The 15,637-nt window shown below is 44.6% G+C and overlaps 1 protein-coding gene across 15 annotated transcripts in view; it reads left to right on the top strand.

Moving 5' to 3' along the window:
- Positions 1-15,637, top strand: part of NRF1 (nuclear respiratory factor 1) — a 73,233-nt gene that overhangs the window by 3,411 nt on the left and 54,185 nt on the right. For 8 of the 15 annotated variants that reach the window (XM_060279251.2, XM_060279250.2, XM_088676481.1 and 5 more), the window contains exon 2: positions 14,775-15,009. In XM_060279251.2, coding sequence (XP_060135234.1) covers positions 14,787-15,009 — 223 coding nt within the window. In that variant the 5' untranslated portion in view covers positions 14,775-14,786. The remainder of the gene's footprint in view (positions 1-14,774; positions 15,010-15,637) is intronic. The other 7 variants (XM_088676489.1, XM_088676482.1, XM_088676484.1 and 4 more) reach the window with 1 other exon arrangement.

Genomic DNA, 15,637 nt, shown 5'->3' with positions numbered 1-15,637 from the left:
CACGGAAGCTTATGCCCAAAACAAACTTAGATTTTCTCTAAGGTGCTACTGGACAAAAATTTTATTTATTCATTTTATTTATTTTGACTGCATCAGACCAAAGCAGCTACCTACCTGAATCTAGATATGTATGATACTTCGGTTCCATTTTGTCTGGCATATGCATTTGCATTTTGTCTGGCATAACTTGCAGTGTTAGAAACTCAGAGATATACAGTAATCTAATTGCCCAGTGGCACCTTAAACCTGGGTTATGGTTGCCACAATGGAATGTCTAGGTGCCTTTTAGGTGTCAATGGAATGTCTAGGTGCCTTTTTCCCCCAATGAAGTTTTTTTTAAACAAATATTATTGATTTCATTTCTATACTACTTTATACTGTATTTTAAAGAACAACTTTCAAAAGTGGTTTGCAACATTTTAAAACATCAAATAAAACAATCCAGAATAAAACAAATTAAAGCTTCAAGGAAAATATTCCAGATCCTTCTCTAAGTGACATTTTGCTTTCCCCAGTCACCAGCCTGGCATCCAGAGATCCCCACATGGTCATTGTAGGACCCGTGTCAGTCGCAAAACACACATGGTGCCTGACTAATTTCTGTCATTGGGCATAAGACACTGGGAGGGACACCAACACTAGCCCTCTACACCGGAAGAGAGAAGCTGGGTCAGTCGCTTGTAGCTGCAACTTTGTACAGTGCATCAAGGTGCAAAGAATTTTTATCCTTGTTAGAATTGCAGCCCCCCCCCCGCCCCCAGTTTCAAGAGGGAAACAGTGACAGTAAAACTGGTTTTTAAATAGGTTTCTTTGATATACAGAGGACCCTTAGAAAGTGTTATCTGGAACCAGGAAAATTCATCTTCTGTTATAGAATCATAGAGTTGGAAGAGAGCGCAAGGGCCATCCAGTCCAACCCCCTGCCAAGCAGGAAACGCCACAAATTATCCCAGAAGGATAATTTCTCCCTGTGCTTTTTTCTTTCTTTCCTGAAATTGTCAGCATTTGTTTTGGTGCATTCATGTTTCAAAGTGGAGTGGAGCTTCTGTGTCTGCAGTTTCTACTTCTCTTTAGGCTTGCTTCAGACAAGACTCATTTCATACAAGGAAGTAACTGTGAAACCGCTGCTTTAAATTGGCTCATGCAGTGTGATTGTAAGCATTTTGCCTGAAAGCAAGTCTCACTGCTACTTACTGCCTTGATCCCCACACATGATCCTCCTACACAGGGTGCTTTCACATATCCTTGCTATCATTCAGTTCTTTCCCCCCCACCTAAAACGTGTAGATAAAATTTCTGCAAGAAGAAAAGAGGTGTGTGCATGCAATACACATAAACAGTTAATTTACATAACTTAAAGCAAATGTTTTTGACACACAAAGTGAATGCTGTGTCAGTAGAGATACAGGCTAGATCTAGACCAGGGGTAGGCAACTTAAGGCCCATGGACCTGATGCGGCCCAATCGCCTTCTCAATCTAGCCCACGGACAGTCCGGGAATCAGCGTGTTTTTACATGAGTAGAATGTGTGCTTTTATTTAAAATGCACCTCTGGGTTATTTGTGGGGCTTGCCTGGTGATTTTACATGAGTAGAATGTGTGCTTTTATTTAAAATGCACCTCTGGGTTATTTATGGGGCATAGGAATTGGTTCTCCCCCCCCCCCAAAAAAATATAGTCCGGCCCACCACATGGTCTGAGGGACGGTGGACCGGCCCACGGCTGAAAAAGGTTGCTGACCCGATCTAGACACACCAAAGGAAACAGATGGAGAAAAAACAGGACTCCTCATCTCCATCTGGTGGCACAATGTTACATTGCATATACAATGCATTTGTTGTTGTTTAGTCCAGTGTTTTTCAACCACTGTTCCGCGGCACACTAGTGTGCCGCGAGATGTTGCCTGGTGTGCCGTGGGAGAATTACTTTATATATAGTCAATATAGGCACAGAGTTAAATTTTTAAACATTTTCTAATGGTGGTGTGCCTCGTGATTTTTTTCATGAAACAAGTGTGCCTTTGCCCAAAAAAGGTTGAAAAACACTGGTTTAGTCGTTTAGTTGTGTCCGCTTTTTCTTTACTAGTCTAGCTGAGTCCACTGTGATCTATAGACTATTACAGTGTTGGGCCAGAGCAAGAGAAACACATTCAGATCCCCTGAACACTCAAGGTTCAGAAAAAGGCAAGCCAACATGATTAGGGGGGTGAAGCGAGCAACCCCTCCATAGGAAAAGACTGGGCCTTTTTCGTTTAGAGAAAAGGTGAATAAGATGGGACATGATAGAGGTGTATAAATTTCTGCATGGTGTGGGGAAAGTGGTTAGAGAAAAGTTTTTATCCCCCTTTCATGCTATTAGAACCCAGAGCGACCCAGTAAAGCTGAATAGTGGAAGATTCAGATCAGACAAAAGTCACTCATACAGCACATAGATATTGGGAAGAAGACAAACCATAAGCCTGTGTTTGCACATAACACTAAGCCAAACTATAGCTTAGCTCCAGGTAGAGCATCGGGAACAGCAGAGGAGTGAAGTGGCTGCGGTTTTTCATCTCTGACAGATATCTGCAGACGTATTCATTCTTGCTAAACTTTAGTTTTGACTTGACTTAGTTATAGATGAACCAGACCACAGTCTCGGGTCAATCCACTTCTCAGAAATGCTCCGAGCTTGGCAGTAGGATGAAAATAGAAATGTAGCCTAAGAAAAATAACCAGAATTTAATGGAAGTATCTGCCCACACTAGAATTCCAATTAACGTTTTGTGATAAAAGCAAGAGTCTTCTAGTAGTACAGTCATACCTGGTTGCGTTTGCTTCATGTTGTGGATTTTCGGGTTGCGAACGTGGCGAACCCGGAAGTGTACACTTCCAGGTTTCGCCGCACACACAGAAGTGATCTGTGCGCTTCACAGAAGTGCTGTATCGTGCAGTAGCGGCACTCGACAGACTTTTTGGGGTGTGAATGGCACCCCAAAACAGATCACGTTCGTAAGTAGAGGTACCACTGTATAGCAAATAAGGATGGTGGTGGGAGAAAAATCAGTTACATTTATTGTTCATAATTCTGTTATATTGGGGGGAAAGAAATACTTAATGGTACGGGAGAAACGTGTAGAAATCAAAGGGTTGCTTACGTGATTTCTCCATAGCATTGAGAGTGTTGTAATAAGCAGGCCCTGCTTCCAGAAAATGGAGATGATTTCTTTCCCCAATCTAATCTTTTAATCTCTTTGGCTCCTTCCATCTTCTGTTATGGTCTGCACCATTCAGTATGTTAGCTAAAGGGGGTATACTTTTGCTTTTAACTTTTGTCTTACCATTGCTCTACCCATCCATAATACTTTTGCTATTCTCCTGTTTCCAGTGCCATTGTGGCCACCGGTCTCCCAAGCCTGAGTGTGGTGTTCCAGCATAGCATTTTAATCTCTCACGCTTGCACCATCACAAATATCATGAAGCTGGCAGAGGACAGGGCACAACAACCCCAAATCAACAAGCTGCGCATATAAAAGAATCTGTGAACGGAACAGAATTCAGGGGTTGCTTTGGCCCCCAAGTCTGCCATGGATTCCTGAACTTGCACATGAAGTCTGACCACTGGTTTATTTAGCCCAGTATTGTCTACTGTGGCAGCAGCACTTAAGGGTCTTAGGCAGAGATCTTTGCCAGCTTTGCCAACAGATGTTTTAAAATGAGACCTTCCACCACTAAGCTTTGTCCCGCTGCTAACATAGGCCATGACAGCTTGTCACATACTTGGTCTGATTCCACATGCTTCCCCCACTAATGAGTTTTAGGCATAGTTTTGGGCTTCCTAGTTGAGTAACATCCAGGTCCAGTGTGTGTGCTTTTTACTTGCTTGCTATGATGCCACATTCCTGTCTAGCTTGGAGTAAGGGGTACAGACATCCTCCAGAGATGTGTTGAGTTTCCGAGTGGGTTCACCCCACCCCCAGTATGTGGCTAAGGAGCTACAGGCTAGCCTTGTGTGTGTGCCTATTCAAGGGTTAGTACACATTTATACATTATATACAGGTATATATATATATACACAAAAAAAATTTGAAGAAAAAAATTATACATATAAAACAAAATTATGCCAAATATTAAAATACAGAGTTCTTTCGAACCCTTAGACCTCCTTCCCTCCCTCCATGGGTTCCATTTTTAAGATTAAATTTACTGCATCTTTTACCATTATCTATCTATTATATAACTATAATTACCATTTAAAAATTCCACATTACAAGTGTCTTTACATCCCTGCCAAAGATTTTACCTGTTTACAGTGATCTTTTAAGTAAATTACACATTTACTCTCGTCTTTAGAAAATACCTGATCTTCCTGGTTTTGGATCTTCCCCGTCGGTTTTGCGATTTCCGCATACTCCATTAGTTTCATCTGCCATTCTTTTGTTGGTAGTTCTCCTTCCTACCATCTCTGGGCTAGTAGCATTCTCGCTGCCGTTGTTGCGTACATAAAAAGTCTTTTATCTTCTCTTGGGAACTCTTCACCTATAATACCTAGTAAAAAGGCTTCTGGTTTTTTGACAAATGTATTTTTAAACATTTTCTTTAACTCATTATATATCATTTCCCAGAAAGCCTTTACCAATATACGTGTCACCACTGAGTTAAGTGAGATTTCATACGATTGCAGCCTAAGTTCATTCCCACTTTACATCTTAAGCAGTCATTGTTGCAACCCTTTAAGAGTCACAGCTCCTTAAGGTCATGTCACCAACATAATGCTAAGGACCCACCTGTCAATGCAAGGATTTATGCTTTTGCAACAGGACTTCTCCTCACCCCACCCCCTAAATCTGCTCTAGGTTCCCCCCACCAACCCTCCCGAGCAGATTTGAGGAGGGCAGGGAGAGGACAACTGAATTGCACAACTGGAAATCCTTGAGGAGTGGTTACTTGGCACTACTTTGGATATAACCCCGAGCTATGAATCTGGAAGAGCTGTGCTACTGTCTTGCACTGTGACTGACAGACAGGCTCCCTGTCCTGTAAATTCAGGAAATCTGTGAAAGACTTAACAAATCTTGTGTCCAGGTGCACATGTGTGAGAATCATAAATGTCATAGAGGAGTTCTTTCTGACAATGGTGACTGACAACTACTATGTCAAAGTACAGCTCAGTGCACAGATTGTTAGTCATTGCCTCGTGTTCCGCTGCAAACAGCTTGAGCCCAACGCCTCTCAGGATCATCAATTTCCATCTCCCCCTTCTTGGGTTCTGACTATGATATCCTTATAAGAGATGAGATCAGATAGGAAAGAAGCAGGCAGATCTCAAGGCCTCCTCAGTGCTGGCCTCTACTCTGGAAGCATGTTAGCAAGAAGATAAACCACAACCTGCTCCTATTTATTTTTGGAGGAGGAAATAATGGAAGGCATTTCTCTTTCCTTGAGCCTTTGGTTGGGCTCTTTTTAGCCTTCCCAGCTGCACTTCCCTGGGATCAGACCCACTTCCTACAGAAACCTCTTCCTTGCAATGTCAGAGATCAGTGCCTGATAAAGGATGGCTGGGTGGGCGTGTTGGGGCTCCTTTCACCAAGTCCCCCGTTCTTTCAGTGTTTGTCGCTTGTTCAGCTGGTACATGCAAGTACATATTATATGGCTGCCTTTCTCTTTGCGGAGTGACAATTGTTTTAAATTGCACGGCTGCCCTGAATCAAAACCTGTCTTCAGGCAAGCAGCTCAGAGCACTTGCTAATGAGAATTCTTTCCGATGCCAAAATCCAACAGCCATTTTGCTGTTAACTTATTTAAAACAAAGAGCTGCTTTGTATTCCCCTCTCCTTTTCGCTACCAGCCCAGACTGTTTTTCTTCTTCTTCAAGACTGTGACTATCTTCTTTTAAAATACTGTATGTTGCTAGCAGGGATTGTGCTTTGAAAATGTCAGTCCTGTGGGTGTGATATTTTGGGGAGAGGCTCTAGGCAGGCAGTGCACACAGAAGGGAAGGTGGTTAACTTTTACCATTGCCCCAATCCTGGTTGCTGGTTTGTTTGTTTTCCCGCAGCCCCCAATCAACTACTGGCTATGAATATTTCCATCTCATATAGCTGACATATGAAGTTGAGAGAAATACTTCAGCTCAAAAGTAACATTTGGTTAAAATAGGATATTGGACCATCTTGACTTTGGTAGAAATTGATGTTTTCCAAAGTGGGTGGACTTGGAATCAAGTAATGGGAGGGCTTAGAATAATGCTTGTAGTTTATACTGGCTGCAAATTGACCGCCTCAAGTCTGCTGTTTTCCAAAACCTGCAGATCTTGACTGCTGAAAGAGGAAAACTATCAGACCTTCTGGGTGGGGGGTGCATTGTGTAAATTTTTATATAAAGATTTAACTCAGCATAGTGAAATGTCTTGAGTTAAAATGTTTAACTAGTAAAGTGTAACTTCTTAGGTGAAACTGACCATGCTGTATTTCTAGGGGTTTGGGAGATGGCACTCTGAGTAACCAATTTGCCCCCATTAAGGGTGGAGGTTAATAGGCACTTTGCTGTAGTGTTTTGGTCTGCGGGTAGTAGCATGTTGGCATAGGACCAATTATGAGTAGCTTTGGTAACATTTACAGCAGGAGTAGGGAACCTTTTTCACGCAAACGTCCAGGAGCCACATGCCACAGTGGTGTGGGGCCAGAGGCAAAAGTAGGCGGAGCAATGAATGAATTTTGCCTTTATATAGTAGGCCTGTTTCTACACCCACCCACCCCGCTCTCTATTCTAAATCCTGGCAGCCAAGAGGCATTTTAAGATTTCAAGGAAACATTCCAGCTAGGCAAATCACTCAAAAGGAGGGTATGAAGTAGGGCTGATGAGATGTGTGCCCCAAGGAGAGGAGATAAGGCTGAGGAAGGGGTGGTCTGCCTGGGGAGATTCCCATGAACCCAGGCAGAGAGGCCTGGGGCTTGAAGTTCCTCACCTGCAATTTTTGGCACTCTAATCAAAGGTTGCGCAATTCTCGCTCTTCTGAAGTGCTTGGTTTCCGAGCATCTGTTAATTCCCCAATGCCTTTGTTAACTTGGTTTGAAGAGTTAGCCTTTTCTTTAAAAAGCATTAAAGAACAGATAGTTCACTGCAATGCAAGGGCACATTTTAAAGACAGCCCCAAATTCTCGGACAGGTGCAATTCAGAGAGTTCTTGACTGAATAAACAAATATTGAATGTGATATAATTGGTTTTAATTGGAAAATTAATAAAAATATTTTTTTAAAAAAAAAATTCTTGGTTCCGGTTTCCGCCTGCAGGAATGGCGGACCTGTTTTCCATCTCTCTGACCTTTGTAAGGAATTTGGCGGTTGCTAGGGGAGTAAATGGCAACCCCCTACCCTCTCCGGGGGTTACGGAGAGGGGCCGCTGGCCCGCGATGCCCCCAGACCCACTCCGACTGTTTTTGGAGTGGGGGGAGCTTGGGCTGAGCACTTACAAGGGCCAGGACTCCCGGACGCTAATCTGCATGGCGGGGATTTCCATGGTTAAAGAAGATAATTAGGCTTAAATCTATGGACATACTTCAGAAGGAGGGAAAGAAGCGCTGTTTACTGCTGAGAAATTTATGCTGCCGAGTGAGAGGAGTCAAAGATTGTACTGCATCTGGAAGAAGGATTGATGGGGACGGAGCGATAAGGGGAGTGAGTTTTTATTTTATTTTTTTTCTTCATATTGTTGCCTCGTACCTTCCCGGACGCGATGTCCTGGCTTGTTTGGAGTGAAAGAGAAGCAAAAGACTGTGTGAGTTGAACCTTATAACTGTTGTTACTGAGCATATTTTTTTAAAGATGTGGAGTTGCCGATGAGAAAAGCCCCCCCCTAGTCGGACGGAAGGAGTTCTGAATGCGTTCGGAGGATTTATGAGCTGTGACGCACTTTAAATTGGAGCAGCGACCTGAAGCTAAGTTCAGCTATAGGGCAAGGAGATCCATTAATTTACCAAGAGTCTATGGTTTGATGTTTGGGTCTCCTGCCTGGAAAAGCTGTAAATTCTATAATGATCGTAAATCTTCATGGCTATGAGAGAAAAGCGAAAGTGATTTGAGCTTTTTAAGATGGCGCTACTTCGAATTGCTTCAACGCAACAGGAGCTCCATTAAGAAGATTTATGGGGAGGCTGGACTGATTAACTCACACAGGAGAAAGAACATCTGTGAGACTTTGTTTGATATTTATATCAGCAGCTGGGAAACAATCGTGAAAGTGGAAAACATCTATGTGACTGTAAGGGGAAGATCTGGATTATTATGAACTTGAAGGACGATTTGAACTTTAGAAAAAAGACGGCAGTGGACAGTTGCGAGGAATTCCCAATTTCTTGAAGCATGGGAACCCAAATAAAAAATTCTTTAGATGATTTGGCATAACATTCGGTCTGATTGATATATATATGTGTATAATTTGAAATATTGAATGTGATATAATTGGTTTTAATTGGAAAATTAATAAAAATATTTTTTTTTAAAAAAAAAAAAGAATAAACAAAATTCTTGATAACGCCTGGAACCTTTTCCTGCTTTTTGGTAAAGAAAAAAATTGGTGCTTCTTCTAGTCAAAAGAAGGCATGGTGCAATGAAGAATGCCCTGAACATGTTCTCAACACTTTTCCTCACTTGTCAGTTGTGAACAGGAGCCCCCACCCCAAAACTTCAGACACAATCAATCATCCAGCACTTGAAGAAACAAATTCTGCGCATAGTGTAAATGTATCTGTACAGGAGTGCTAGACCATTTCTTCCCCCTCCTGATGTTTTTGACTACAACTCCCATCAGCCCCAGCTAGCATGTCCAAAACATCTGGAGGGAACCAGTTTGGGGAAGGCTGTTAGACAATTCTGCACTGGTACACACATGCTGAACTGGGCTCTGGCAACCTGGGGCAGGTGTCCTAGGGACAAGCTAAAGGGAGGCATGGCTAGAGAAAGCGACTCCTTCAGTACAGCTGCTGGCTAGCAGGCGTTGCTTCCTAAGAAAACAACACTGGCCCACCCAACTCGCTTGCAGAGATTATTTCGCAATAATAGCAGCAACAAGTTCCTGATCTGCAAGTACGGAGAAGGAGCCGTTTGGTTTCCAGTACCAGTTATTTTGACACAAGCAATGTTGGGCCAAACCAACCATGAAGAAACAGGCTAGAGCAGTGGTTCCCAACCTTTTTTCTCTGGGCCACACTTTCAAGATAAAAACTTAACAGCCACACCTTGTTCCTTCATCGGGTAATATGCACATATATGCCATTTTGGCCTCACTCCGGAAAGCAGGCTTCACGACTACTGGCCGGGGCTGATGGGAGCTGTAGTCCAAAACATCTGGAAGGCTTCTCTGCAGCATGTCACTATGTCTTTCCCCATAGAACGGAACGAAATAGTTAGATTCTATTAGTGTAGTGCTTCAGTTCAAACAGTTTTGATGGGCTTTAGGTCCTGTCTCCTGAAACATAGGTGTCACAGAGGATGCGTTGCGACTACTCTAAAGTAACGACTCTCCAGACCGTTGCCTTTTCATGCTTTTATTGTGTGCAGGCTATTTACAGTGCTAGAGCTGTACAGGGTACATGTTCTTAGTCTGACCCAGAACCCTGGAATGGCGCTTCCCGCGTTTTCTTCCAACGTAAGAGTCTGGGCACCCCAAATCTCCTTCCGCGTTTCCTCCTGCGTAATTCCGGAACCGGAGGGGAAAAGGGTCTCCTTTCCATGTTTTCCTTCTCCCCCCTTTCCCCCCCCCGCTCTCTCTTCCTCTCTCACGTGCAGTAGAGGCTCTGCTATCCTGCCAGAGCCCTGTCTCCTACTTCCTCCTTCCCCACTGGACTCTTCCCCCTCCCCGCTGGCTCCGCTGCTGGTGGAAGAGCTGCTCCTCAAGATGGGAGGGGGCTCTCTGTACTGTTTCCCCCTCACAATAGGTAATCCCGTAGAATTCTATCCATGATATGTTATCTGCTCAATCAGAATGAATTATAGGAGCCAAAAGTCATACTGGCAACTAGGCATTCCTTTTTCGCGACTGCAACCCTGGTTTAAGGAGCCATTCGGCGCCGAGCTTATATAGCTGAATTTCCAACACTGCGTTTCATCCTTGCAACAACCCTATAATGTACATTGGGCTGAGAGGCAGTGAATGGCCCTCAAGGTCCCCTGGTGAGCTTCATGGCTCCGTGGGGATTTGAACCCTGGTCTTCAGGGTCCTAGTCTGACACCCTTACCACTATACCGCTACTGGTTCTCTGCAAGCAAAGATGCTGCTTCCCTTATCCTATCTGAAAAGCCAACAGGTACTCTCCCATGTGCGCCCCAGTTGCCCCACAACGCTGCTTGTGGTTTTGTGGTTGTCGTCTCTTGGTATGGAAGTTGGCATGGCTGGACATGGCAGAACAGAAAGTAAATAGTACAGTATGTACGCTGCTGCTGAGAAAATCTTCAAGCTTTGTTTGCAGTTGCTCCATGCAACCTTCTGTGCCTTGTGTGACGCTCACTTTCAGGAGACAGTTTCCGGGGGACTGGCAGGTGGAGCAGGCCTCCTCTAAAACAGCTCCGGCTTCATTCCAAGAGCCCATTCATAGAATCAAGAACCTTAGAAGGGACCCAGTGGGGTCATTTACCCTGATCCCTTGCAATGCAGTGTTATCAGCACAGTGAATGGGAGGGCAAGGAACGGCTCCTCTTTCAGACTTCGGAGCAACCCCTCTTCAGGGGCGTAATCTAAAACCCGAAGTTAAAACTGCACTGTAACTTAAAATCCTAAAGAACAGGATGAAGGTCTCATTCAGTATTCATGCGTTTCCTTTCCCAAGCAGTCAGGTTTCATGTTATACATGTGGTGTGAAGCTCGCTAATGTACCTTAAAGCACTAGGTTGTGCCCTGCTTATTCACCGTTATAAAAGAGGCAGTGTGGCTCATCAGATGTACAAACCAGGCGTGATCCTTCAGGGGCAATCTGTTGGGGGCTGAATGCTGGCAGTGAGTTAGGCCAGAGCCAAGTGGACCACCTCGATTTCTCTAACACCCCCCCCCCAATAGTGCCAGGAGAAGGAAGATCAGTCTTGCCAGAGGTCTGAACTAATAATTGCATGCAGAGGACATCCCCGTTCCTTCCATCGCTTCATTAATGTAAGAACGTAAGAAAAGCCTGCTGGATCAGGCCAGTGGTCAGTCATGCCCAGAATCCTGTTCTCACAGTGGCCAACCAGATGCCTGTCGAAAATCCACAAGCAGGATTCGAGCACAAGAGCAACTCTTCCCCTCCTGTGATTACTTGCAGCCGATATTCGGAAGCTTTGCCGCCTCCCAACTGTGGAAGCAGAGCAGAGCCTTTATAGCTAGTAGCCAGTGGAGCCATCTCCTCTATTGATTTGTCTAATCCTCTTTTAAAACTGTCCCAAGTCTGTGGTCATGACTGCCTCTTGTAGGAGGGAGTTCCATAGTTCAACTATGTGCAGTGTGAAGAAATGCCTTCTTTTTTTCTGTCCTGAATCTTCTAACACTTAGCTTTGTTGGATGTCCACAAGTTTTAGTCTTACGAGAGAGGGAGAAAGACGTCTCTGCATTCTCTATGCAATAGCACAATTTTTATGAATTTCTATCATGTCCACCCTTCCTTTTCTGAACCTACAGCACTGCAATATCCTTTTTAAGTTGTGGCTATTAGAACTATACACGATATTCCAACTGCAGTTGCCCGATAGGTTTGTATTATGGCAATATAATACTGACAGTTTTTATTTTCAGTCCCTTTCCTAATGATCCCTAGCAACAGAAAGCAACCATAAAGAGTGAGATTTCTAAGAATACTTCAGAATGGAGAGCGGATGTGGGGGTGGAATGGGAAATTGGCCTTCGTATCCTTTGTCTTGGTTTCGTGTCCATTTTCTAAGATGCTTCTTTGCCAAGTTTTTTTTAAATAATAAAAATAATAAAACACACACAAAACACTGCAGTTGCACTGTATAAAAAGAATCGGAACGCTAAAAGCTAACAATCCATTTTCTTTGTAATAACAAAGGCTAATTAGCCTTTAGTACCAGCAATTTTGGTAAGATTACTGATGGGGTTACATAACTGTAAGCTTATGTTACAAGGCTGTGTGGGTAGAAAAATGCAGGTGCTAAAAATTACCTGTTCTTGAACTGTGATAAAATTCAGTGAAAACATAATGCGAAAATACAGCTTTTGTGTTCATTGAGCTGTGCGCATAGCTTAAAATGCTTGAGAACCTAACGTCGGGTGGACAATATGAGAGATGGATGGGGCCATCCTCTGGTGTGGTCCAGAAAAAACTTTGACCAAACCTGTGGGTTCCATCTGATGCTGATGGCAGACATCCGTTTGTGCAACAGAACTCTCCCCTCTCCTCTCCCCTGCAGCCCTCCTTCCCAACATCTTCTCCAGAAGGCTGGAGGACTTTCTGGAGCAGATTTTGAGGGTGCCCATGGAGAGGAAAGGGAAGTCCCTTTGTTCAAGTAGAACTCCCCAGGCTCAGTGTCTGGATGCAACTCCATTTGTTTACCCAGACATGCAAACAGAATTTGGGCTGTTCTGAAATGCGGGTACCATATCCTTAATTCCTCAAGAGCTCTACTGCTGGCGGAGGGGCGGGGGGAGTGTTCCAAGCCCTGCGGGCTTCAAACCCTTTTACAGCATTTTTCATCGCTTAGGTGGGGGAAGCAGATGACTGCTGTGGAGGCCTCAGACTCCACAGGTGCTGTGCTTGTGCACATGAATGCTCAATCCAGGGAGGCTGGAGGTGGCTTGTATGGAGGACTCTTGAAGGCCTCTGTGGAGCCATACAGTTCACTCTGTGGTGTGGAAATAATAATAATAATAATAATAATAATAATAATAATAATAATAATAATAATAATTTATTATTTATACCCCGCCCATCTGGCTGGGTTCCCCCAGCCACTCTGGGCGGCTTCCAACCAAATATTAAAATACAGAAATCCATCAAACATTAAAAGCTTCCCTAAACAGGGCTGCCTTGAGATGCCTTCTAAAGGTCTGGTAGTTGTTCTCTTTGACCTCTGGTGGGAGGGCATTCCACAGGGTGGGTGCCACTACCGAGAAGGCCCTCTTGGTAGAATAGATGGGTGTGCCTCTCCGAAAGCCAAACTCTCTAGATTTTGCACGACATGATAACACAGTGAATTGGGCAATAACCGAGGCAAGGATATGGGATTGGACTGGTTTGTCTAGCTATGGAGAGTGACCAAAGAGTTCTGCTCTGCTCACTGTGGCAGGCATCCTCCAAACAATTCAGTAGCACCCCTTAAATTAAAGTTTTCAAGTTAATCGTGGAATCATTATGAGTTGGAAAGGACCACAAAAGTTATCTAGTCCAACTGCCCGCAAAGCAGGAAACTTTTGCCCAATGTTGAACTCAAACCCATGAGCCTGAGATTAAGAACCCCATGATCTAATGTTCCAAGCCTCTTCCCTATGCTGCTCCATTTATTCCCCAAAGACTGCTTCCATTGATGCATTGATGTGGTTTTTATGTTGATCTTTTCTGTGAACTCCCCTGAGACCTCCGTGTATAAGGCGCGGCGGCGGCATATAAATTCAATAAATAATAAGAATAATGCATAACAGCCTGAGAATTGCCGCTTGTCGGATGAGCATTTGGCTGAAGGTTGTGGCAGTATAACTGGAGGCTGCTAAGCTGTGCTCTTGATTCCAGAGAAGAACTGTCAAGGGGGGCACCTGCTCAGAAGGTGGCAGAGATCAAGTTTGTGGGCAAGGATAGCCTGAACCAAGAGGCTTCCACTTCCGTTAGGAGGGATGTTGGTAGAAGTTGACAGATGATGACATGTGGAAATGCAAGAAGTGACCATTTGGAGAGAGGTGTGGTGGACATTGCAGGCGCCTCCAGACTGCATTTAGACCAGAGAGCACTGAGTGCTCTGGAGAGTAGCACTCAAACCCTTGGCTTCAAGTTACAAGAAAGGGGATTCCCACTAAACATCAGGAAAAACTTTCTGACAGTAAGAGCTGTTTGACAGTCTCCTTCGGGCGATTGTGGACTCTCCTTCCTTGGAGGTTTTTAAGCAGAGGTTGGATGGCCCTCTGTCATGGATGCTTTAGTTAAGATTCCTGCATTGCAGGGGGTTGGAGTAGATGACCCCTGGGGTCCCTTCCAACTCTACAATTCTATGATTCTATGAATAGGGGGAGGGAATATATTTTTAAAAATAAAAAATTGTCCAGTAGCTTCTTCATGCACACAAAAGCTCATACAAAAGCTTCATGCACACAAAAGCTCATACCAAGAACAAACTTAGTTGGTCTCTAAGGTGCTACTGGACCATTTTATTTTTTTATGTTTTTATCTACTGTGTTAGACCAACAGGGCTACCTAACTGAATCTAGGGGGAGGGAGACAGTCACATCAGGGGCCACGCTCGACCAGTTTGAAGCTGTCGTAAGTGACTCCTGAGACGCGTCAGCCTGCATTTTTTGTCCCTAGCCAGTCAGGTTGTAATGCAAGTTCAGCAGTCATAAGAACATAAGAAAAGCCTGACTTCTGGATCAGACCAAAGGCCCCACCCAGCCCCGTACTTACAGTGGCCAACCAGATGCCCATGGGGCTCCCACAAGCAGGTTCTGGGCACACCAGTTGCTCTTCCCACCTGTGATTCCACCTCTTCAAGATCTCTTCCTGTTCTAGGTTCTGATCTTTGAGACCAGTGTCAGGCGTGGGTGTTTCCGACTTCACGTTTTCCTCCTCCGCCTGATTTCTCTCCCCTCCTGTACCTCCTTTCCTCTAGCAGTAGCTACCGATGGAGGAACACACGGTGACGCAGGCGGACCACATGGCCACCATCGAGGCCCACGCAGTGGCCCAACAGGTGCAGCAGGTCCACGTGGCCACGTACACGGAGCACAGCATGCTCAGCGCGGACGAAGACTCGCCCTCTTCCCCCGAGGACACCTCCTACGATGACTCGGACATTCTCAACTCCACGGCTGCTGATGAGGTGACCGCCCACCTGGCCGCTGCAGGTACATTGCTGGAGCCTTTTCCTGTTTTCCCCCCACTTGCCCCGTGCGCCCTAAAGGGGCATAGCATTTCTTCCTTTCTTTCGCATCAAGACTTAACCAGGCAGTGCAGAGTTGGCCACAGGTGGTCCAAAATTCTTAGGGGAATCCACAAATGTTAGAATGGATACCCACAGGTGCTTTTTTTTATTTTGGTGGCAGAAAATACTCGTACTGAGCACCGAAGCATTTCCTTGGGCCCCTTTCCAGGTCAAAGGATGTGGCCATGTTAATATTTCAGGATGTAAATTCTCCAAACTCTGAGAAGACTTCAGTGGGATTCACTCGCCAGCCACAGAGGCTTCTTCCAGTCCCTTAGGCATGTAACACGCATGAAAAGCAAAAAAACATTGATTCGCAAAGAGCGCTGTACCCTTAGAAAATACTCTTCCCTGTACACTTTTCAATGGATGGATTATGTTCCGATAACCACCCGCAATCTATTTATGTATCCCTGAGTGCGATCTTCACTTCTGGTACCTGGTGGAAGAGACATGCAAAAGGGAAGGGCTTTTTCTATTGGGGTTGATTTTTCACAAGGGTCAACCGAATGGTTTGGGCAGTTTAAGTGCATCTAGCTATTTTAAGTAAG

This window comes from Zootoca vivipara, chromosome 9 (genome assembly GCF_965207765.1).
Source record: "Zootoca vivipara chromosome 9, rZooViv2.hap1.1, whole genome shotgun sequence".
Lineage (NCBI taxonomy): Eukaryota > Metazoa > Chordata > Lepidosauria > Squamata > Lacertidae > Zootoca > Zootoca vivipara.
Note: the sequence above shows the minus strand (reverse complement) of the source record. Positions and strands in the feature narration are given on the sequence as shown.